This window comes from Camelus dromedarius, chromosome 2 (genome assembly GCF_036321535.1).
Source record: "Camelus dromedarius isolate mCamDro1 chromosome 2, mCamDro1.pat, whole genome shotgun sequence".
NCBI lineage: Eukaryota > Metazoa > Chordata > Mammalia > Artiodactyla > Camelidae > Camelus > Camelus dromedarius.
In genome coordinates, this window is record NC_087437.1 from 117,018,278 (window position 1) to 117,043,103 (window position 24,826).

At 36.7% G+C, this 24,826-nt stretch overlaps 1 protein-coding gene across 1 annotated transcript in view; it reads right to left on the minus strand.

Annotated features, from left to right (window-relative positions):
• Positions 1–595: 595 nt before the first annotated feature.
• The window catches only part of BRWD1 (bromodomain and WD repeat domain containing 1), a 111,253-nt gene continuing 87,022 nt past the window's right edge, over positions 596–24,826 (minus strand). The window contains exons 37-42 of the mRNA XM_064475993.1: positions 24,409–24,575; positions 18,492–18,721; positions 17,149–17,316; positions 14,459–15,355; positions 12,659–13,582; positions 596–2,596 (exon numbers count right to left, since the gene is read on the minus strand). Coding sequence (XP_064332063.1) covers positions 2,205–2,596; positions 12,659–13,582; positions 14,459–15,355; positions 17,149–17,316; positions 18,492–18,721; positions 24,409–24,575 — 2,778 coding nt within the window. The 3' untranslated portion in view covers positions 596–2,204. The remainder of the gene's footprint in view (positions 2,597–12,658; positions 13,583–14,458; positions 15,356–17,148; positions 17,317–18,491; positions 18,722–24,408; positions 24,576–24,826) is intronic.

A 24,826-nucleotide genomic window follows, 5' to 3' on the forward strand; every position in this document is an offset into this window, starting at 1 on the left:
ATTTATAGAATGACAATTGCAGAATAAAAGTTTGGGTATCACTTTGTCTTAGTCCTTTTGTTGAATAAAATAACTTCATTTTTACCAGGAAGATCCTCAATTTGATTTCAGTTACATTATGAAGAAATCATTTCTGTAAAGCCAATTAAAATTATAAATAGGGTAATAATAGTACATTTGGCCATGATTAAAATTCTGCATACATTTCAGACAGTTTTACAAGAATGTTAAGTCTTAAACAAATGCTTATTTCATGTTGTTAAAATAAAATTAGGCCAAGCACTTAAAAATAGGCAAGTATATGTTCAAATTAAATACTAAATCAGAAAAAGGATTCCACTATGAAAGAAGGCTGATGATACTATCTCAAGTACTGACAGAAATTAACCCCAAATGAAATCAAAATGAAATCTTCATGACACTGAAACTGTCAAAAATTTTGCATAAAATACTCTTGAGATTTTAACATTTTCATTTTATGGCATTTGTTGAGGACATAACATACCCAATAAGAAGTTTCTATGAAATTAAGTGTAAAGATGGGACCGGAAATAGGTTTAAACACTTTGTTAAAGATCAGAAATCAAACCCCATGCACCTAAAAATATTAGCAGTTTATTAGGAATTCTTCCCTTTCTCATCTGTACTAGTAACAAGATACTAGTATCAGTATTTCAGACAAAAACAGACTATAAACAGAGCAAAGAACAGACTCCATAGGATAGAAATATTCTGGCTTATGCAAAGAAAAAGAAAACAAAAAGCCTGTTTTTAAGCAGACATGCAACCACAAACAAATTTCTCAAGTAATCAAGACACTTGGTTGAGCTGTATAACCAAAAAATATGCATTACATTAGTCTTTTGACGAAAAAGGAAAAGAAACCCTTAGGTTTCTGTTTTACTTTTTCAGATATACACATGCAAATCATATATTAATATTCACAGATATTTTTTAATGGGAAAAAAACTAGCTTATAACAATTCATTTTTCCAATAGTTACTATGTTAAAAAGATTTGACAGTGCGTTCATTTAATCTGGTGAATTTTCATTTCAACAAATACCCATTAACAACAAATTAAATCTCATTGCAAAGAAATTCTTTATAGTATCAAGACCAGATTTTCTAATCCTAGTGAAGGCCACAATGAAAAAGCCCAGACATGCTGCCATTAAAGTTTGTTGTGATGAGATTGTAATAAATTTTCTCAAAGTATTCACAAAGTTCTAACTTTTTAAGGTGCTGAAGAGAAACATAAGATTTGACTATCATCTAAAAATATGACTGTTTTGATCTTACTCTATACTTTTTATTTTCTAACTGATTAAAACTAAGACCTGCCTCATACTGAGGCACATTTTGGCATCTTTGTAAATGCTGCTACGTGAAAGTAAAAATGAGAAAAAGAAGTTGATAGTCACATTCATAGCTTTCATAGAAAAATATATATTCCCTGAATTAGTCATATCAAGTGGTCATCATTCAGTATGAATTCCAATATTATAAACAAAATAAGACATTAATGGATTTTTTCTATTTCCAGCACTCTATCTCAGAACTCATTTATCAATATCCCCGTCTTTGAATCCCCGGTCCTTCTAGTTGAAGTGGTTTTTGACTTTTGGGGTTGCGAATTATAGGGACTGGATCTTGTTAAAGTATTTGCTTCACTCAAAAGATATACTCAATGGCACTTCCTCTTGAAATGTGCCTAATTTTTCCCCCCTCTTATTTCAGTAAGGACACCCATAGTCATGGTGACCTGAATTTTTATACTTTAATGCAGAACCCTGAAAATTAGCATCAGGTTGATGTTTTGAAATGTTTTCAGTCCTTGAAGTTTTCGCTACAGACCCTGTACACTTCCCATTATTTTCTTCCTCTAAGGAATCAAGAGATTTCTTCACAGCCCTTCCTTTCTGAAAAGGAATAAGCTCAGGACATGCCATTTCTCTTTTCTTTGTGCCTCTGCAACTACAGGCTCCGTGATCTAGTTCCACCTCACAGTTGTCTGTAGGGTGTGTCTGTACAGGGCTGACTAAGAGGACACTGTCCTCCCACTTGGACCCACTGGGTTATGGCTTTTAGAAAATTCCTCAAAAGGTGCCAACAAGGGATTAATGTTAGAGCTAGGAGCAGAATGCAACTGCTGGTTTATTGTGGCCCCTGATTCTCAATTCCACTTCTACATTTTCATAGTCACTACTGTGCTTTTTCTTTCCAGGATCTGAACCGCCTTAAAAAGGGCATTTTTCTATTAATATCTTCTAGCTCCTTTTCACTTTCAGAATTTACGGTTGTATCATCCTCTTTATAAACATTCAGTAATCTTTTCTTAGCCGCAGCAGAAGCATTTCGATGGGGCAGTTTTCTGCTACTCTTCCTAATCCAGACATTTTCTGGTCCTGAAATCGTTTCCTTTAGATTACTCATTATCTTTATTTTATTTGCAGCAACAGTAGCACATCTGCGGGGAACTTTCTCAGGTACCATTTTTGCTTTCAGAGTTTCACTAGGCATTTGCACTGCATCCTTCTGATTATGCATACATGTTCTCATTTGTGTATTGGGTTCTCTGTCTCTAGGAACAGATTCTGAAAAATGAGTGAAAGTTCATGTAAATGCCAAAACCTTGTAACACAAGATTTTACTACTTACATTCCTCAACAATACATTCCTACTCACGATGCTAAATAAAAAACAAAGACATAAGTGATCATCAGTGATACTACACGTTTTTTACATTGATATAAGCTTCCATTTCCTTGTCTACAAAAGGAAGTCTTGAGTGGAAGCTAGGGTCCCTCGCACCGCACATACTTTACCATCTGTGAGGATAACTGTCACAGCAGCAGCAGGCTTGTAAGAATATGTTAAGTACCTTCAGTGTCATAAAGCCACTGACCTAAAAGCACTTTTTAAAAATAAAACTATATAGGTTTAAATTTTTTAGTATAATTTCTAATCTATGCTGAACTACTTTAAAATGGTCCATAGGATCTCTGAAATAATTTTCCTAGAACCTAAACAAGAAGGAAACGCCACCATGACTGTGATGCTGCAAAAGCCCTGGCCCAATGGGATCCTTAAGGTTTTCATCCCAACACAAGTACTTCCTTTACTCAAAAAAATTACATGGGTCACTAGCAGATAAAAAGGAATTGTATATTAGTTTTATATAACCGAAATGTGGTTTTAATCCTAGATTCATTTTTTTCAAATTATTTCAGCATTTTATATAACTGAAATTAGACTCTAGTTTCATTGTTACTCAAGTATTTTCTGAGCTAGTTACGTGCTGGGCACAGGGAGGACCAGGCTGATTCCGAAACAAACTCTACACGTGTGAGTGCAGCGGCTGTAAGGAACCAGGAAGTGCGGGGTGCTGTGAGAACATATTCTAGAAACCAAGGCTAAACTAAGGGGCAAGGGCAGCTTGGATGTGGTACTGTAGCTGAGAGCTAGAAACTGTGACGGGATCCACCAGTCAGAAGGCAGGACAAAAAGCATTCTGCCTACAAATCAGAAACAGATTCACACAGTGAACAAACTTACAGTTACGGGGGGGGGGGGGTAAAAGGGGTGGGAAGGGATAAATCAGGAGTTCGAAATTTTCACCTCCTGGGGAGTGGCTGTTGTGGTGGTTTCATAAGTGTGTACATCTATCAAAATCTATCAAACTGTACATCTGAAATATGTGTAGCTTACTGTACAGGAATTGTTCCCCAATAAAGGTGTTTAAAAAAAAAAGCAGCGCCCTCCAGAGGCAAGTCCTTCCTGTGGGCTGGGGCGATCTGGGCGGGAGGCTTCAGGTGGATCACGCTGGAGGGCTGAGGATCCACGTGGTGCCGGGCCTACTACTCCACGTCCACCAGCTTAGATGGGCTCAAAACATTTTTATTTTTGCCAGCATCTCAAAGCCAGATTTTCAAATTTCAAATACAAGGTTAATTAGCACTATTCTGGGGCAAAAAGTACTTCTTGATAAAAATGCATCTGAAGTTCATTAGCTCCTGAATGTTAGGCCTCATCTTTTGGCGACCTAGTCTTGCTGCCGTTAACAGTCAAACCACCTAGAACTGTCTGCAGGGCTCCCAGGTCTGGCTGGGAGGCGAGCTTACAGGGCCCCGCCTCGGGGATCCAGCCAGCCAGCAGCCGGGAAGCAGCCGCTGCAGATGCTGCAGTAACCGCACGGCACCCCGAGGACTCATTTCCACTACACATCCTTCTCACAGCTAAGGACTAGACAGTAAGGGTTTTGTCAGCTGTCAACACTGTTACTCTGTAGAGTGAAACTACAAACTACCAACCTTCTTAGTTTTTCCTTTTGTGAGAGGAGATGTTTACCTTTCTGTCACCAAAGGCAGTGAGCACAGGTGAAAATGGCTTGTGGGTTGACATGTTAACAGTAGACCAAGGACTAAAGAGGAAAATGTTCCACCCTCAAAAGCAAAGCCCTTCAGATTTTACCTAAAGTCTATCAAACTCATTTCAAAGATGTGCTTGTGCTTTCTCCAAGACCCATAAAAGTTCCCCCAAAACACATTACGAACTACTTTACTAAAAGCGTCCCCCCATAAATGCACGTCCTTTTTGCCAGTTACAAGATCCATATGCTTTCCCAGATTAATCCTATTTCTAAAGACAAGCTTCGCAGCTGACGAGCATGGCCGCGCCCATGCACGTGCCCTCCGCACCCTCGGCTGGGCTCCGCGGAGTCACGTGCACGTGAGATAGGGGAGTGAATGGAGGCGTGGCTTAACGTTTTCGCCTTCCAAGAATGTTTCCTTAGGAATTTTTAAATTATAAACTTCTGTCTCTGCAAACCACCCCTAGATTCAAAGTGAATCTTTAACACATTAAATCAATGTTTAGTAAATGTTAGAATATAAATAGACTACAACAGATAAATGAAGTTTTTAAAAATATATAGCAAAATTAAGGTGAAATTTGTGCTTTATGGTAAGATGATGTGCTGTTATCAGCCAACTAAACGCAGGCATCCATTTGCGCGCTGAAAAAAAAATACTAAAAATAGACTACTGGTTCATTCCCAACAGCACACCCAGCTGAACGGTACAGATGGAAAATTACACCCAGAATTTCTGTGGGACAAAATGATTTAAGTTGCAGTAATTAATTCCTTTCTGATGTAGTGATGGAAGCACCTATACTGACAACTTAGGAACCTAGTAAATATAATTAAGACACATTTGTAATCCAAAATAAGGGAAAAGTTAAGATAACACAAAAGTTAAGATAACCCAGGCTTTTAAAAATATTTTAAGGAAATTTTAGCTATGTCCAGAGGGGAGAGAATTCAGGACTAAATTATATCGTATACAGTGACTCCAACTTGATAAAGCCGTGTCTCTAAAGACTTAGACCATAAAAATGGGAATTTCATTAAGATAAAAACAATCTGAGGAACGCCAAAGATGGTGTGGGGAATTTTTAAAAATATAATAATACATACGTGTCAGTGTTAACTTTATTACTGAGAACTTAGTAAATTATAAAGTGCTTTATTCTTCTTGAGAAAACTAATTTTTAGAAATATATACAGGAAGTTCAGGGTAAGAGAGAAATCCAATTTATATGTTAGGGTACAAGCTTAAAAATTTTGGAGGATACTGCTCTGACAATACATTTGTGATGTTGTCATTCAATACTGACGAATCGGTACCATCCCACAGGTCCTGCTGTCCCAGATGGTATTGGGTCAGCCACCTGTGTTGAAACAGTCATTCAGTGCTGGAGGCGCTTCTGCTTTTCTGTAAATGATTCCCTATCTGGGTGTGGTCAAACCTCACTAGTAGAGTGAAGATGTATCTTTAATAGCGCTCCATCACAGCTTACCGAGATGACCACTTTAAATTGTAACTCATGGATCACTACATACTCTAATAGGTCTGTAGTGAATAGCAACTTGGATGTAAACATTAGTTTGATTCAAAGCAATAATCCCTAGTTTCTGTATTTTAAGGATGACTCATATTCCAATTAGGATATTCCATGATACAAAGATGTTTTCCTAAATCCAAAGTAAAAGTCACATCATTGCTACAGAAGTATAAAAAATTTTCATCTAATCAGCATTTTAATTGTGTGTATAATAAACAAATTTGAGAATGGAAAAAGATAAAAGAATGCCTGAATCAAAATGAAAACAACATACTGGCCTATTTCATATACTGTATTGACATTACTTGCTGCTGTGGTTGGTGGATAAATCCAACCCCTATGGAGAGGAGACCTCTAAGCTGTAAATAACCTCTCCCCTGCAAGCCTCTTACCAGGGCAGGTCTGAGACGTCCTTTCTTCACTCTCTGCCCCTGCCCTTCACTGATAAGCAATGAAAAAGACCACAACTCAGGAAGCAAATAGCAGTTATCACTGATAGTCCCTAAAGCATAAATTTCCAAAAGATACCACGAACTGTGAGTCTCTTTAAAGAAGGACTATAGAACCGTGTTTTCTGTAACTCCCTGGGTTTAACATTTTTCTAGGGGGAGTTGGTAACACTGAGAAGTCAACTTCAGTATGACAGTGTCAGGTAAAGAGACTGTAGGAAGTAATTCTGTAACCTAGAGTTGTTCTTCACTAGTTTGGTCCTTCTATGGTTGAAGAGATGAACTAAAGTCTTCAGCACACTCAGTGATGGGTACCACAGAGCCTTCTTTTGTTCTGCACCTACAGCTAGTCTAGATCCTTACACAGTTTTCTCTCATCCCTAGAAAAGTTAGTGGGAACCAGTCATTCTTAATGATTCTCACAAGAGTTGTGATGGCTATTGCAACTTTTTTTTTTTAATCTGATAAAAACTATATGAATTCAGGGAACTTATCTGCTTAATGATACTCTTTTATGATCCTTGCTCTCACAGAGCTATCAGTTTATTGGAGGAAAATGCAGTAATCAGATAATTATACACATTTTAAAACTGCAATTTTGACAACATTTAAAAACTGCAATTGTGACAAGTGCTGTGAAGGAGAGAGAAAAAATGCTGGAGAATCTGCAACAAGACATTTGAATGTTGGGGAGTGTGGGTGGTCAGGGAAAGCCGCCCTGAGGAAGTGGTGTAAGAATGAATGTGGACTAATTAGAAGTTACAGACAGGCAACAGCGCAAAGAACAAACAAGGATCAAAAAGAATGAATGACAGGTGAGCTTCTGAGGCTCAGAGGAAGAAGGTGCTGGAGAGGTGAAAGGCAGCCCCGCTTGAGTTTTTAAAGAGATAGCTCAGATCATTTCTGACCAGCGTAGGCAGGATAAGAAGGTATCAGAAGTAAATACTGGGTTTTCAATCTACTTTATTAGTTTACGAATGAAACGCAGCAATGCCACAGTCCAATGGCAGCCCCTTTCAAGCACATCTGATTCCCTCCAGTTTCCCCTGCCCTGGCTCGTACAACAAACTGCGCTGCATTCTGCCTGCATAAGAAATCACAAGTGGATGAAGGTTGGGGAGCTGCTTCAGACAAAAAGGAAAGGTGAATTGCAAGGGAAACTGATTGGATGTTGCAAACCTCACAGAATTAACCAGCTAGAAGCTTGCAGTAGTTTAAAAAAAAATAAAAAGACAAAAAAAACATTTGCTTGTAATTATCACAGTATTAAATTTATCATACTCTACTACTTCAGTTAGTTGTCAAAAAGAACTGGTTCCTAGTTGACAATGCTAAGCCTTAGATGTGGTTATGAGTGAATTTAGAAAGTTAAAGCAGAACTCGCATGAGGGAGTGGAAAATTAAAGACTTGCCTTTCTGACCAGCTCCAGTAAAACGGTTAGAATTTTATAGGTGAATTGAATGTACCTGAACAGTCCGAGGACTCAGTGTGGATCAACACTTAGAAAATCAACTTCAACTTATTAAAGATTCCTTTAACATTTAACCACTAATCAAAAAAGGCGGTAATTTCTAAATACTTTCCCTTGTGGAACCAATGGCAGGTCGGGCTGGCTGCTGCAGTCCAGTCTGCGCCGTCTCATCTCAATCCTCAGAATGCCTTTCTCTTTACAGCCCAAATCCCCATTAAAATTTTAATAAATGATAAAACTTACCTTAAATGAACGTAAAGACTAAAGCATGACCAGACAACATGCTGCAGTACTGATAATTAAGTTCAATCACACTACCAGTGCAGACAGCCTGTAGCACGCACACTCTGCCAGAGACTGCCTGCGGGTCTGCAGGGCCCGCCCTCATGCTGCGGGTGCCCCGGCCCCGCCTCCCTCCCGCCAGCCCGGAAGAGCAATCCTTGAGGAGATACCAAGTAGGAGTCTTGATATTTTTCTACCAAATTAACAATATATTTGGAACCAGCTTGACAGATTACGATTGGTAGAAATTTCTCTAAACTTTTGAGAATTCCCATGCATCCTTAGGCAGCATCTGTAACCTTAAAAAATAGCTGTAAAAACTTCTCTTAAAATGTGAGAAAAGAATACACAGCCCTCACCAACACCGTTTACAGTTCAATCCTTTCCATTAAATGCACAATTTGTGCTACAAGTAGGATGAGCATTTACTAATCTAGTTGGACCGGGTTTTTCTATGTTTCATTTTTCCCTACCTTTGACAAATTTATTCGGTTTGCTCTGCATGTTCCGAAATACTAGAGGTTAAGAGATCGTCTTATTGTTAGTTGCAAATTTCTTAGGGTTTCTGCTTTACTGTTCCCTGATACCCACAACAGAATGAGAGATGTAACTAAATAATGAACAGACGGAAAGCTCTTCTATAATGAAGGTGCTTGTCACCATACTAGAAAAACTGAACTACAATTTCCATATAATGTACCAACTAAAGGAGCTGGTGACAACTACAAGATAACTGATAAATATATTAACTTAATATCAATGAAAAGAATGGAGATGGCATTTCAGCTATAAAAAAAGGCAAGGCAAAAAGACCTTTTCTAGCCATTTAAATACTACTTGAAAAGTCAAAACAACTGAGTAGAAAGGAAAACCAAAAATATTGTATGTACCTTTAGCAATGTTCTTGAAACCTCTCAATTTTTTCAGGTGACACAATCAAACTCAATTTGTACTGACAGAAGGGATTAACAAAATCCTTTCATTTTAGTTTTTAATATCATACAGTGAAGTTAATAAATTCTGTGTTCTGATTATTCTAAAGGAAAAAAGGCTAGAAGAGGGACAGGGAATGTAGTATAGGCCCAACGTTATTCTAAGTTAAGAATTTTTATTTAAGAGGTCATCAACCAATGGGGTGTGAAGGATTTGGTTATGTGTCTTACTCTTATTTTTGGACAGTAGTACCTTCAGATGGCATTTTTACTGGTTTATGTCTCCTTTCCCCATTTGCACTTCTAGGTTTTAAAGTGCCTCTTCCTAAAACATAAGTTCTTTCCCCCCTGCCTCTTTTTCTTACCATAAAACTTTCTTTTGTAGGTACAACTCTTCAACTATCTAGAAGTAACTTTTGTGTTGTAACTTAGAAGCTGTAAATGCCTTATCATTCTTTCAAAGGAGTACTAAATTTACAAAAGGTTTAATCAGATTTTCCCCTAAAATAAAAAAGGGAGAATAATTACCCTAGGAATTATATGAAAATGGGATAAACTCTTCCTTTTATTCAGAAGTTACTATACACTGTCAGTATACCCTTTTTAAATAAGCAGGAAATGAAGGAAAAAAAGAGCTTTTAAAAATCTCACTTACTTTTCTAAATGTTTGAAATCTTTTTGTCTTAATACGCTTGGTAAAATTAGTCTTTCAAAGGAATCAGAAGTCAAACCTAAATACACCTCAAACCTTTTAACCATAAATGAATAAAATCATAGGACTTTGGACATACACAACCACAGTAGTCTTTTTTTTTTTTTTTTTTTTTTTTTTTTTTCAGATACACCATTAAATTACTTCAAGTGCAATGGAAAGTACAGCACTTACTTCTGGATCAGTTCACATTTAACCTGTAACCTTTTGTCTTTTTTCACAAGAAAAACACAACTGACCCCAAACACATTAAAGTACATCTGTGCATTACATCCCTGCTCATTTCGCATAAGGAGAAATAGAAAAAAAAAAAGTCAAACATGTTCTAGTGCTCAATGTAAACATTTTGAACTATTAATTATTTATTAATTTTCCTTAAAGGTACTTAGGAGTGTGTGTCACATATTCAAAGTTAACCCTTAGGAATAGCACCATGACCAAAAAAACCCATAAAAATGATTCCCTCTATAATCCCCTAGTTTTACTTCAGAACTTGAGAAGCTACCATCGTCAACCATGCTTTCAAAGTCACCAGGCCAATTCTCATTTTTTTTCGGATGAAACCAAAACACTGCTTCTACATACTAGGGTCTAACCATTTTGGACAAAATGAAAAATTAGGAATTGGTTGACTAGCCAATCAATTCAGTTAATTCAGTCCAAAAGATAAGAACAGTTCTATTGATGAAGCCTAAATTGTCAAAGTATCATTTCACCAAACAAAAGAACTCATGTGTTTATGAATATATTCCCTATTTATTTATGGATTTTTTTGGTACCCTTTTGCAGATGATGGTAAACATGGAGTTATAACCCTGAGAATAGATGTAAAACAGAAGCTTAAGAAGAGTTAAAATAAATTAATAGCTATGACATCTATCACCATTTCTTAAAATTAGGGAAGTAAAGCCCATTCCATTATTTTTTTCAGGTCAACAGTCAAGGATGATTTCCCTGACTCAATCTGTCAACAGCACAGTTAACACGAGCTTTTAGAAGAAAAGCATCATAGTTCTGAAGTGGTGATAGCTCTCTGAACAACCAAAAGAGAGGTGGGTACCCCACCTATCTCAGCTGGTAACGTCTAAGGACATCCTTCCCCTTACACCAGAGTAGAAAGAGAAAGGACTTTCTACCCTGTTAAATGGAATAGATAACTAAAAAGTAACAACACTTAAGCACATTCTAACACTGATACCAGAGTCTGATGCTTTTCCATATCTGCCACCTGAAGGATACACAGGAGAAAAGGGTTAGTTTTGTCTGAACCCAAATACAGTTAGGGCCAATAAATAACAAAGGATAGGGGTACTGTAACATACCCCTCAGCTACAAAATACGTAAACCACTTGAATCAAGTCCATCTTCAGGCACAAACAAGCTAGGAATGGCCACCTACACTGTCTGGAGTAGCACAACCTATCAAGTAAAAATATTTGGCTCAAAAATAAGTGTACGATGGTATCTGATGATGTGGTCAAAGTTCTGCTTTAAATGGATTCGAAAATTATTTTCCCACAATACAGAACAATTTCTTAGATTTAAATTAGAGGTCACTAATAAAGATACTTAGTTGCACCAGCAAAGAATGCCTGGGATTGCACATGGCAGCAGTAAACTAAAAGAGACGGAGAATGAATTAAACTATTTTCCTATATAAAAGAGATTTGCAATTGCACTCTTTCAACAAAACTCAACTCTACAATTTCAATAGAGATGGGGGAAACTACATGTAATTTAAATACTTCTAGCCCTGTACACACTATTGAAGAACACACTTACACCTAAGTCTAAGGCACACGAACTCCTCTATTTCACAGAGTGAGACTACGGAAGACCAAGATTTTGGTTAAATCTCGTACATGGAAACCAGGAGATCTGAGAAAGGCATTTATATAGCATTTTGTTAGTGCACAATTTAAAAGAAAATGCTGCCACTATAGTCTGGCCTTAAAGGTTTAAAATATACAATCAAAACATTAAAAAAAATAATTTACCGGCACTTTATAAATTCAAGTTTATAAAATAAAATGGATATTTTCCTTAAAAATAAACAAAAAGAGGAAGACCCAACAGGATTTGGAAAGAAAACTGGAAACGATTTCAATGAAAATGACCAAATCTGGTATAATGCATTCTACTCAAGTAGCCAGGGAAAGAAAAGAAGTGGTAGGTACCTTGCCTACTGATCATGGTTCCACCTCCCATGACTGTTACGTCAGTATGCACATAGTATTTATGACGACTCTGTAAACATAGGTCACATGGAGTTTACACTACAACAGGGCTGGGATTAGAAACTACCACCTCTTGACGAACTCAGAAAATAACTGTATGACACTTGCTACCATGAAAGTAATGCTCACTGGCTTTGAGAACCAGGATGTCTAGTGTTTAACATACTTCAAACCCCTGCTCTATGTAGTTAAATACTGTCAAAGTAGATCTGCCCCCAAAGTGAAGCGTATTTTGGCACCTGTGCTGAATGCTGCTACAAAGGCAAGTGCAAATAAAATAACAGTCATGATTTAGTCACATTCGTAACTTTTCATAGAAAAATATAAATATATTCCCTGAATTGTAGGACAAAAAATAATTTCAACAGCCAGCATTCACTATAAATTCCAGTCCATTCCCTCCTTAAATGAACTGGTTTTCCCTCAAGGTCATAAGGTGCAATCATCAAAATCTAACACATTTTCTAAGCCTCTATCATCATCCCCATCATGGTATCTCACGGTCCTTCTACCCTGATTTCTCGTCTTTATCTTTGAACGTCGAAGAACTCTTTTAGACTTTGCATAGTCCAAATCCTCCCAGTCATTATCATCCACATTTAACCTAGGACGTTTGCTTTGTCTTTGTCGTCTCACAGTTTTAGATATGTTAGCTGTAAAAGTTTTACCTTTTCTAACTACTTTTGCTTTTCCTTTCGTTTTCCTCTTTTTGGTTTTTGTATCATCAGTACAGTCAGCCTCTGATTCAGTCGCAGACCCCAAATCTGAATCAGATTTGGGACCAGTGTCAGGTCCACACTTTGAACTCCCTGTTGTTTCAGAAGCTTTCACATTTTCCAATTCAGGACGTAGTCTCTTCCTTTTTACTTCTGACTCGGCTGCTTCCTGTGAACCACGCATCACTTTTGTCTTACTGAAAGGAGCCTTCCCATAGGTCCTGAGTCTTCTGCCATTCCACCTGCGCAGCCCGTAATTCAGTTCCTCTTCAAAGTTATTCTCTGCAGTAGCTTTCTGAACCAAAGTTGACTCAGAAGAACATTTTCTACCAACCTCACCCTCTGGAATATGGCTTTTTGAATCTTCCTCTGAAGACCCAATCAAGGAATTCTCTGTTTTAGAAGGTGCAACATTTGTTTTGTGACTACCTGTATGCTTGTTCTTGTGTCCTGAACTCAGCATACCTTCAGAGTCTGAGTCTCCATTTAAAGACTGGCTAATACTTTTTGTGCTACCTCGTGAGTTGGCCTCCAGGGGACTCCCTTCACAGGCATACTGTTCATTTGGCACTTCACAGCTTACCTCTTCCTCAGAATCACTCACTGTCTTCTTAGCTGTGGTACATGCAAAACGGAGGGCCTTCTTCCTTCCATTTTTGCTGCTAGTACACACATTTTCTAAACTGACATCTTCCACATCACTCATTAGCTTAATCTTACTAGCGGCGGTGGTTGCACATCTTCGAGGAACTCTTAGGAGACCCGTTTTGGCTTTTGATGATTTCTTAACCACCTTTGAATTGCTGTCTGAGTCACTGGAACAGACCCTTTTCCTGGAAACTTTTCTGCTTTGTCCATGGTCTTGTGATGTAGAATCTAAAAATTAGCAAATATTAAGGAATTAAATGTTCAGTATTTTATACAACTTAAATTTGGGATTCTAACTTGGAAGGAGGATGGCAGTGAATGGGCTGGGCTTTTAATACTTCACAACAGTGACTTCTTCAGCCTCAGCAAGTGCAATACAGCCCATCAACAGCATCCCATGCCTTTCTAGCTGCATAAGCACTTGACACGCAAATACTTTACTTACACGAACACAACTAAGCTCTCTTACCACTGCACTAAGGTCTGCAAACTACTCATTCTCAGCCTCCCTGCACCTTGTTAATTTTGCAAGTTCCATCACACGCTGCTTTTAATCCTAGCTTTAGAGGCCTCCTGCTCTTTAATATTTTTCAGTCTCCATTTACCAGGATAATTCAGCAAGTTAACTCTCTGTGCTCCAGAGTTATTATCAGTAAAATGGACAATGATAGAAATAGTACTTACGTCATATAAGATATGAAGACTAAACCAGTTAATGAACGTAAAGCATTTAGAAAAACTTCCTGATAAGAGAAACAGGTCAGTAACACATTCCTTTCAACCTATCTTTTCTTTGCTCTTCTCAAACTGTTATCACCATAGCTTATAAATGTGTGTCACCTTTGCTTTTCTTAAACCCACAGCCAATACAGTATCTCCATACCAATACAAGAAGTGAAATCTTTAATAAAAAAAAGCTATGGCCAAGGCTGCTTGTTACATGAGCAAAACTAAATGCACACACAGAAAAGACTAATGGAGGATGTATGAGTGGAGAGAAAACAGGTGGCAAAGTTTCATGGGGGAAAAACAATGTATTATGCTACAGAGAAGGGAGGACAGTGAGAATAAATCAGTGAACTGAGGTTAAATGTTTTGAATTACCTTTCATAAGACTGTCTAGTTTTTCTTTTGTTTGTTTGTCATCATCCGAATCCAAGTCAGTTTCAGACACATGATCTGAGAAACACTGGGACCCAGCAACAGGTTCATGCTTCAAATTCCCTGAACTCAGGTTCATTTCCATTTTATGACATCTACCGTCTTCTCCATCTTGTTCTTCAGAGTCCTCTGAATCACTGAAGATCTTTGCTTTTTTAAGGAAAGTAGCATTTTTGCGGCCTGCGTTGTACTTCCTACCACCATATTTTCTTGGTTCAAAATCTGCTTCCTCCTCTTTGTCTGAGTCGCTTTCTGCCTTAAGTTTCTGCCCAGATGCTGATGGGCCAGCAGCTCTGTTACATCCGTTATCGGAATCATCACTTCTAGAGTCTTCCTCAGAAGACTCTATTTTAAGAAACTTTGCTTTAGAAGCAGCTGGAGTATGGGACTTGTAACCATTAGCATGCCAATTTTTCCGAGCTACCCGCAAACTGCTTTCTGACTCTGAATCTCCATTTTCAGTATTCTGGGCAGCATGAGAATTGGAAAATGGTAATGTTTGATTATGATCTCTTAGCTCCTCTTCTTCAAGTTCTGACTTTAAGCTGTGATCATCCTCGGAATTATGTAATAACTTTTTTCTAGCTACAGCAGAAGCGTTGCGGTGAGGCAGCTTACGGCCAGAACAGACACTTTCAGAGCTAGAATTCTCCTCTACATCACTCATCAGCTTTATCTTATTGGCAGCCACAGCAGCACACTTTCGTAGCACTTTCCGATTATTTCCAGCTCTGGCTTTTAGACTTTCACCAGTCTCCAAAGAATTGTTATCAGAGTCACTTAAATAGACTCTCTTTCGAGTGGCTTTTCTGCCACATCCATTTTCTAAAGAAACTGGACCTAGAAATAAAGTAAGGGTAAGATTAGAAAGATCTTCCTCATTTCAACATTTTAAATGATTTATTATTTTAATGCAGCTGTTCCTTAGTGTTTAATGCCAAAACAGATTACCTTTCTAAATTTAAAAAGTCTAAAGGATAGAACAGAAATAGCCCAGAAATAAACCCACACATATGTGGTCAATCAATTTATGACAAAGGAGCCAAGAATATAAAACGGGGAAAGGACAGTCTTTTCAGTAAATGGTGCTGGGAAACTAGACAGCCACACACAAAGGAATGAAACTAGATCACTGTCTTACACCATACACAAAAATTAACTGAATTAAAGAATTTACAACCTGAAACCATAAAACTAGAAGAAAACATAGGCAGAAAGATCCCTGACATCAGTCTTGGCAATGATTTTTTTTAGATCTGACTGCAAAAGCAGAAGTAAACAAGTGGAACTATATCAAACTAAAAAGCCCCTGCACAACAAAGAAAATCATCAATAAAATGAAATGGCAACTTACTAAATGGGAGATGTCTGCAAATTACGTATCTAATAAGTGGTTAATATCCAAAATATATGGAGAACTCATACAACTGAACAGCAGCGAAGAAAAATCCAATTAAAAAGTAGGCAGAGGATCTGAATGGGCATTTTTCCAAAGAAGACATACAGATGGCCAACAGGAACATGAAAAGATGCTCAACCTCACCACAGAAATGCAAATCAAAACCACTATGAGCTATCACCTCACACCTGTTAGAACAGCTATTGTAAGAAAACAAATAACAAGTGTTGGTGAGGATTTGAAAGAAAAGAGAACCTTTGTGCACTGCTGGTGGGAATGTAAACTGGTATAGCCACTATGGAAAAGTCTGGAGGTTCCTCAAAAAATTAACAAAAGCAGCATAATATGATCCAATAATTCCACTTGTAGTTTTTTATCCAAAGAAAATAAAAACATGAATTTGAAAAGATGTACGCATCCCCATGTTCACTGTAGCATGATTTACAACAGCCAAGATACAGAAACAACTTAAGTGTCCACTGACGGATGGATGGATAGAGAAGATGTGATATGTGTGTATATAAAGGCATATAAACATGTGTGTATACATACATATACGTGTGTGTGTGTGTATACACACACACACACACAAACATACACAATGGAATACTATTCGGCCATTTGAAAAAAAAAAATGGAATCCTGCCATTTGTGACAACATGGATGGACCTTGAGGGCATTATGCTATGTGAAATAAGTCAGAGAGAGAAAAACAGTACGACATGATTTCATTTATATGTGGAATCTACAGAAACAAAACAAAGTAAAACAAAAAACAAGCTCATAGATTCAGAGAACAGACTGGTGGTTGCTAGGGCAGATAGGGAGTGGGTACAAACTTCCAGTTACAAAATAAGTAAGTCATGGACATATAATGTACAGCATGGCAAGTATAGTTAATAATACTGTATTGCATATTTGAAAGTTGCTATAGTAAATCTTAAGGCTTCACAAGAAAAAGAAAAAAGAAAAAATTTCTGTAACTATTCATGGTGATGCATGGTAAAAAGACATTGTGGTAATCATTTTGTAATGTACACAAATATCAAATCATTATGCTGTACACTTAAAATTAATAAAACGTTTTACGTCAATTACACCTCAAAAAAAAAAAAAAAAGCCTAAAAGACATGTAATCATATGTAGATGCATTAAGTCAATAAACCAGCCAATATTTAGCTTTTGGATTCTCTTGATACACATTCCTCTGAAGTACCCCTGAGCCTCTTCTTACCCATTTTCCTTTGAGCCGCTCTGGTTCTGGTCACCCTGAGATTATTGCTCCTGGCCAGCCCACTACGTAAGGAGGATTCACGAGCTCTTGAACTCGCTTTGCTTCCCTCTGAACTATTTGAAGCTGAAGATGACGAAGAGGTACCTAAGGAATCTTCCATTTCACTTTCTAAGAAAAATAAAGCATCAACAGCTCATTACATATATTCTCCTATCTTTACACACATGAGCAGTTGTTTTGGAACAACAGACTAAAAGCAGACTCTTAAAATACTTAGAAGAAGAGAATATTGTTTTAATTGTTTCAAAGAACAGTGGATAACATTTTAGTATTAAGAAGTACACAATCAGCAACTGAAATCGTTTGTTCTCTTGTTGTCTGCAAGTAACATATTAATACTGGTTTGGATTCAGAAAATATAATTTATATATTTTATAAACAAGCTTTCATTAAGATTTTAATTAGCCCTGCTACCTACTATCTTCTCTTAGAAATAGGTACTTCCTACAGAAAAAAACACAATCATTTCAAGTCCAGTATTTCAAAGAAGAAAGTGGCTGTGTTAGAGGGCTATCGGTCACCAAACTGCTTCTTCCTCTGAAACTGCTCCTACTGTAGTCTACTTCCCAGGTGTTGACTATTTTTCCAGATTCTTCCCCTTCCCTGCGCATCACTGTCAAATTAATCAGTCTTCCTGAAACAGAATTTGTCACGTGATTCCCTAACAAAGGACCCTATTAAGTAACCCAAACTCTTCTGCAAGTCTTGCCAATTTCTAAAATGTGGCTGCAATTCTACCTGTTTGATCCTATTTTAAATCACAACAGTAATTATTACACTATCACAAGTTACCAAGATAGCTCAGAGCAATACAGAAATACGTACACACCGTGGCCTCATTCACACAAAGGGCCAGCATCAGCTATATTATCAAATGGCAATAAAACAAATGGAATTACATTTTAGAATAAAATTCCAGAATTTACTAGGTCATTAGCTTTAAGCTTATATGATTACCATGTCCTTTTTTTATTTAAAGAAATTTTAAATTGTCAAATTTTGCACCCAAGTATGATATTTATATCACATTATTTAAAATTTGAAAGCTTCAAATTTGCTTAAAATTCAAATTTGCTTAAATGGCTGCACCATTTGCAAAGAACAGTATTTATCAAACATAATCTAATTTTCCCTATTTGTTACCTAAGTATCTTCTGTTCAATTTTAAGTTCCTCAAATGTCAAGGCAATGTCTTATTTACTCTTTCCTCAAAACCGAAAGTTACTAATAATGTTACACACTTGAGTGCCAAAAAGCTGAACACATAACGTTCCATTTCTCACCAGATAGTGAAGACCCATTTGTTATTCGAGTGACAGGTCTATTTCTTCTCATTCTTTCTGATGATCCCGCTGAATCTGAAGAGTCCCCAGAAGTAACACCCGAAGAGACACTAGCACTTGTCTTGTGGCTTGCAGAGTAAGCCGCCCTACTTGAGGCAGACTGAGTAGGAGAACCTACCAACTCAGGAGTTACCTTTGCCTGAGATTTTAACCGCTTCTGTTTGATATTTCTGGTCAAAGGAAAGATAAAACAGTACTTAATAAAACAAAGAGATGGCTAAATAACAGTGTGTTATGACTCAATCTGAGAATAACTTTATGATCGAGACAGGAAGTATTCATCATTCACACCTTCTTCTAGCATGGATTACTATCCTCTTACTTTCAATTTTACATCATTTTATTCCAAATCAGAGTAATGAACAAATGATCCAAGGAACAGAGTTACAGAAAATCGTACTGAATACCTTAGGTTCTATGGGTTAAATGCTAAGGGGAGCCAACATTTATGTGATACAGGCATTCATTCATATTACAAATTTGAGTCTCAATATGACACAACATTTCCCTCTAGGCTCCTATTTATATGCTCACAAAAACAGCATAAAATTAGAAGGAGAAATGAACAAAGCCTGAACAGAAAGAATGAGAGGCAAAAAAAAACATCAGAGCAAAATGTATTTTTTTCCTGAGACTAATCTGTTTACGTCTAAGGGCCAATTCACAAGTTTGGCCCCTGAGCCATGGATTATGGTCAAAGAGAGTGGAAGTTTAAGAAAATCTTTGGTTTTAAGTTACAGATCTGGGTAATATTTATATTTTTTAAGATAATCCTATTTTCCTTTAAAGCAAAAAGATAAAAGAGCTTTTAGGAGTACCTAAGGCATCTGAGCTTAAAGATAACTACAATTAATCAACTACCCTTCAATTTTAAAAAGATGACAATTCTTTTAAGCAGTAACCATTTATCACAGTCAAGAAAATTCAAGCTTCCATATATAATAAGACCATTTTTAAAGACAAGTGGTCTTCTAATTTCCATGTATTAAATCCAATCTGCCTGTTACAAATGGTAGGGGGGAGGGGGTACAGAAACGACTACAAAGTGTTCTATCTTGATTTCCTCCCTTTATTAAAAAAGACAAAAAAAGACAATCCAAGCTTGTAATGTCAAAATTTTAACTTCTGTTAATATCAACTTGAGGGTAATACAAAAAGAAATAACTACATGCTTATACTTATCATAAACTGGATTTTTTAACAGTAGACAAGGTGGTAATTCCCTTTTTTATCCTATGGCATTCTGAACTGTGAAGATTCTTTGTTGGTTCAAAAAGAAAGAGTTTTTTAAAAATAATTAAGCAAAAACTTTAAAAACTCATGTAACAACACACAACTCAAATTGAGTCACTTTATAAAATAAATGACCCATACTCTTCAAAAACATCAATCAAGAAGACAAAGCTTCAAAACTCTACATTAAAAAGGACTAAAGAGACACTGAAACTAAATGCAATGCATGATCTTAAACTGGATCTATGACATAAGAAAAAAACAAGCAACCCAATCTAAAAATGGGCAAAAGACTTAAAACAAGCAATTCTCCAAGGAAGAAATACAAATGATCAATAGGCACATGAAAAAATGCTCAATATCACTAATTACCAGAGAAATGCAAATCAAAACTACAATGAGGTATCACCTCACACCAGTCAGAATGGCCATCATTCAAAAATCCACAAATGACAAATGCTGGAGAGGCTGTGAGGAAAAGGGAACCCTCCTACACTGCTGGTGGGGATGCAGTTTGGTGCAGCCACTGTGGAAAACAGTATGGAGATTCCTCAAAAGACTAGGAATAGACTTACCATATGACCCAGGAATCCCACTCCTGGGCATATATCCAGAAGGAACCCTACTTCAAAATAACACCTGCACCCCAATGTTCATAGCAGCACTATTTGCAATAGCCAAGACATGGAAACAGCCTAAATGTCCATCAACGGATGACTGGATAAAGAAGATGTGGTATATTTATACAACGGAATACTATTCAGCCACAAAAAACGACAACATAACGCCATTTGCAGCAACATGGATGTCCCTGGAGAATGTCATTCTAAGTGAAATAAGCCAGAAAAAGAAAGAAAAATACCATATGAGATCGCTCATATGTGGAATCTAAAAAAAAAAACCCAAAAAACAAAAAAAACATAAATACAAAACAGAAACAGACTCACAGACACAGAATACAAACTTGTAGTCGCCAAGGGGGCAGTGGGTGGGAAGAGACAGACCGGGAGTTCAAAATTTGTAGATACTGACAGGCATATGCAGAATAGATAAACAAGGTTATACTGTATTGCACAGGGAAATATATACAAGATCTTGTGGTAGCTCACAGCAAAAAAAAAATGCAACAATGAATATGTTCATGTATAACTGAAAAATTGTGCTCTACACTGGAATTTGACACAACATTGTAAAATGACTAAAACTCAATAAAAAAAAAGTTAAAACAAAAAACTGGATCTAAATTGGGGGGAAAAATAGCCATTTTGGTGTGTCAACGTAGTAACACAAGTTGTAGTTGGAACCTTGTTCTTAGTAAATCCATACTAAGTACTTAGGAGTGAAAGGGGCATGACACTGGAAATATTCTCCTGAATGTTTTAAAAGGTAAAGAAAAATAGCAGAATGATAAAGCAACAATCAAGTAAATGTAACATAATGTTAGCAACTGATGAATCCAGGTAGACTGTAACAGAGTTCTCTGAATTATTCATCAACTTTTCTGTAATTCTGAAATTAGGACTCCCACAAAACTCTGTAATGTATGTACGTGAACTACAGGCTGCAAAGCAGCTGAACAGGACTAAGTCACTTACTTAATAGGTATGTTTATCTGTGTCAATGAGGCCCTGCTATCCTAAACACTGGGGGCAGGAATGTACTCAAACTTCAGCAAATTCTCTCACCCAAAAAGCAAAAGTAAAACTGGCAAAATATCCCACAAGAACCATTTCAGAACCCTAGAAAGTAATCAGAGGCATATAACAAATCTTAAAAAAATGCTGATTCAAGAAAAACTTCTGTATCTAAGTAAAAACAGTAAAGTCTCTAGCATTTTAGCTTGGTGATACTCCCAGTCACACACACCCCAATTCTGTGGCATAACAGCCTTGAGAAGCTGGCCTGATCTGGGAGCTTTGCAGAAAAGCTGCATGCCTAAGAGCAATAAAAATTGCTGCAATCCAGGAAGGCCAACAGCATCACTGCCTCAGGCTGTAATACTGGCTGGGGCAAGAAAGAGCTCAGCCAGAAATTTAAAGGAGAAATCTAGGGACTGAGACAATCACAGGAGTCTTTGAAAAGCTCCAATATCTTCCTGGGGATGTGGAAAGTCCCACATATATTCAAGGAAGACTGGAGAGAGCTCAGTTATCTACTCATCCTTGGCTGACCTTGAGACTCTTGTATCTGGTAAAATATAAGCAGAAAGTGAGGTTTGCCCCAGTTCGCACACAGACCCCTTCCAAAAAGTGTGGAAGCCCAACAGTGTTTAAGGACAAATTTGGGACTACTGTGCTATGCTGAGCCAGGGAAGACATCCAGGAAGACATGATCAAAGATGAGGGATAAAAGGAAGGAAGGAAGGAAGGAAAGAAGGAAGGGAGGGAGGGAGGGAGGGAGGGAGGGAGGAAGGAAGGAAGGAAGGAAGGAAGGAAGGAAGGAAGGAAGGAAAGAAAAAAGAAAAGAAAAAAGAAAAGAAAAGAAAAAAGAAAGAAAAGAAAGAAAAAGAGAAAAAAGAAAAAGAGAAAAAAGAAAAAGAGAAGAAAAGAAAAAGAGAAGAAAAGAAAAAAAGAAAAAGAAAAAGAAAAAGAAAAAGAAAAAGAAAAAGAAAAAGAAAAAGAAAAAGAAAAAGAAAAAAGGTTTTTAAACCAGCAGAGACTTCAGTGGCTAAAAACTGCAGGGAAGACAAACTACCGAACTGGTCCAGGCAACTCACTGAACAAACTAGCAACAACCACCATCACTGAGGGAGAAGGATCAGAATCCAGAACTGCTCTAATACGTTAACAGCAAATAGCAACAACAAAACCTGACAGAGATATTATTTTCAGAGCTGCCACATTGTTATTAAACAGGTCCAGTTTTCAATAAAAAATTATGAGACAAAGAAACAGGGAAGTCTGCCCATATACAGCAGAAAGTGCAGTTAACAGAAACTATCTTTGAGAGGATCCAGATGTTGGACTAAAGATATTTAGATATTTAAATCAACTATTTTTTAAATGTTTGAAGAACTGAAGGAAATCATATTTATAAAATTAAAGGAAAGTATGATGACAGAGAATACCAATAGAGATAGAAATTGTAAAAAAAAAAAAATCAAATAGAAATTCTGGAGCTGAAAAGTGTAATAACTGAAACAAATATTCACACAATGGGCCCAACAGCAAACCTGAGCTGAATAAGAATCAGTGAACTTGAGAGCAGGTCAATAAAATTTATCCAGTCTGAAGAACATAAAGGAAAAAAATGAAGAAAGCCTCAAAGGCTTTTTGGAGACTATTAAACATACAACTTAAGTGTAATGGGAGCCCCAAAGGAGAAGGAAAGAGCAGAACAAAATATTTGAAGAAATAATGGCTAAAAACTACCTAAATTTGATGAAAAACATTACGCATCCACAAAGTTGGACAAATTTCAAGGATAAACTCAAACAAATCCACACCTACACACATCACGGTCAGTTCCAAGATAAAGACAAAAGAAAATCTAAAAAGCAGGAAGAGAGAACCCCATATGCACAAGGGAAGGAACCTCAGTAAGATTAACAGCTGCCTGACTTCTCATCAGAAACACTGGAGGTCAGCAGTAGGAAGATGACATATTCAAAGTGCTAAAAGAAAAACACAGCCAACTAAGAATCCTATATCCAGCAAAACTGGTCTTACATAATAAAAGTGAAATTAAGACATTCCCAGATAGACAAAGGGAATTCACTGATAGCACATGTGTCTTACAAGAAATATTAAAGGACTTCAGGTTGGAAAGAAATGACACCAGAGGTAACTCAAATCCACAAAAAGAAAAAAATACCCTGGGGAAAGGTAAGTACATAGGTAAATATAAGTAACAGTGTAAATAATTTGTTTATTCTTAACTGACTTAAAAGACAACTGCATAAAACATAACACAAAAAGATGTGATCTGTATGACAGTAACATCATAAATATGGAAGGGAAGGGAGCTAAACTAGAACAAAATTCTCATATCTGTGGGAATTAAATAGCATTAACCGGAAGTAGACAGTTCTGAATTAGGATGTATGGTGCCCTCCAAAGAACCACCATGAGGAAACCCATCAAGGGTGCGGTACACATTTGAAATGTACATGGAAACAGCCTAAGGATTGAATAACTCACTTTTCACTTTAAAATACCTATAAATTTTATATTAATGTAAGCTACATGGTCCAAAGATGATAGAATATAAAAATTAAATTACTGATAAAGAGAATAAATCCTGCATTTTATATTTCTTCTTTACAACCAATCCTCAATAAAGAGGGTGCATTATACCTAGTCGACGTTTCCCTTACACAAATGCTCAACAGACATACATAGTAATCATTTTATTCTCTGCATGAAAAAATTTCTTATGCAAAAGATAAATATATTGAACAATCCTTAATAGGATTTTTAAATCAATGCTTTTCATTAAATGCTTACAAATTTACGTAATTACAAATCAATGCAACAGCTCTATATGTAAAGAAATGACTGTTCTTTTCTGAACATACTGCAACTCTAAAATGATTAAGAATTTTTATCATAATAAAATCAAAGAAATATCACAACCTGAAATTTTTAAAAAAAACTGCATACAAAGCCTAGAATAACCAATTCACCTGATACTTTTGTTAGCCTGACTGACACGGTTACAATTTTGCCGTCTCTTGAACCTCTGGCTTCTTCGAAGTTTTTCATTGAATTTTTGACCAATTTTAAAATCAGAGGAGATTTTCTTCATTTTTTCTTCAAATAAGGCAGACAATCTCAATGTCATACTGTAAATCTGCAAGGATATGACAGCAAAACTTGAACTATAAAATATCTTTTTAAATATTTTTTACAAATAAAATTGTAATTACTGAGGCTACTTTCAATCTATAGTATCACTGTTATAGGTAATAGCTGTTATTTTATCTATTTCCCTTCAAGGACACTGCAACAAACAGAAGTATCAAATATACACCTCTCGGCTGAAAAGAAAGTAGTTTTAAGTCAATCAGTCCTCTAGAATCTAGTGTTTAGGTCTGTATGTCA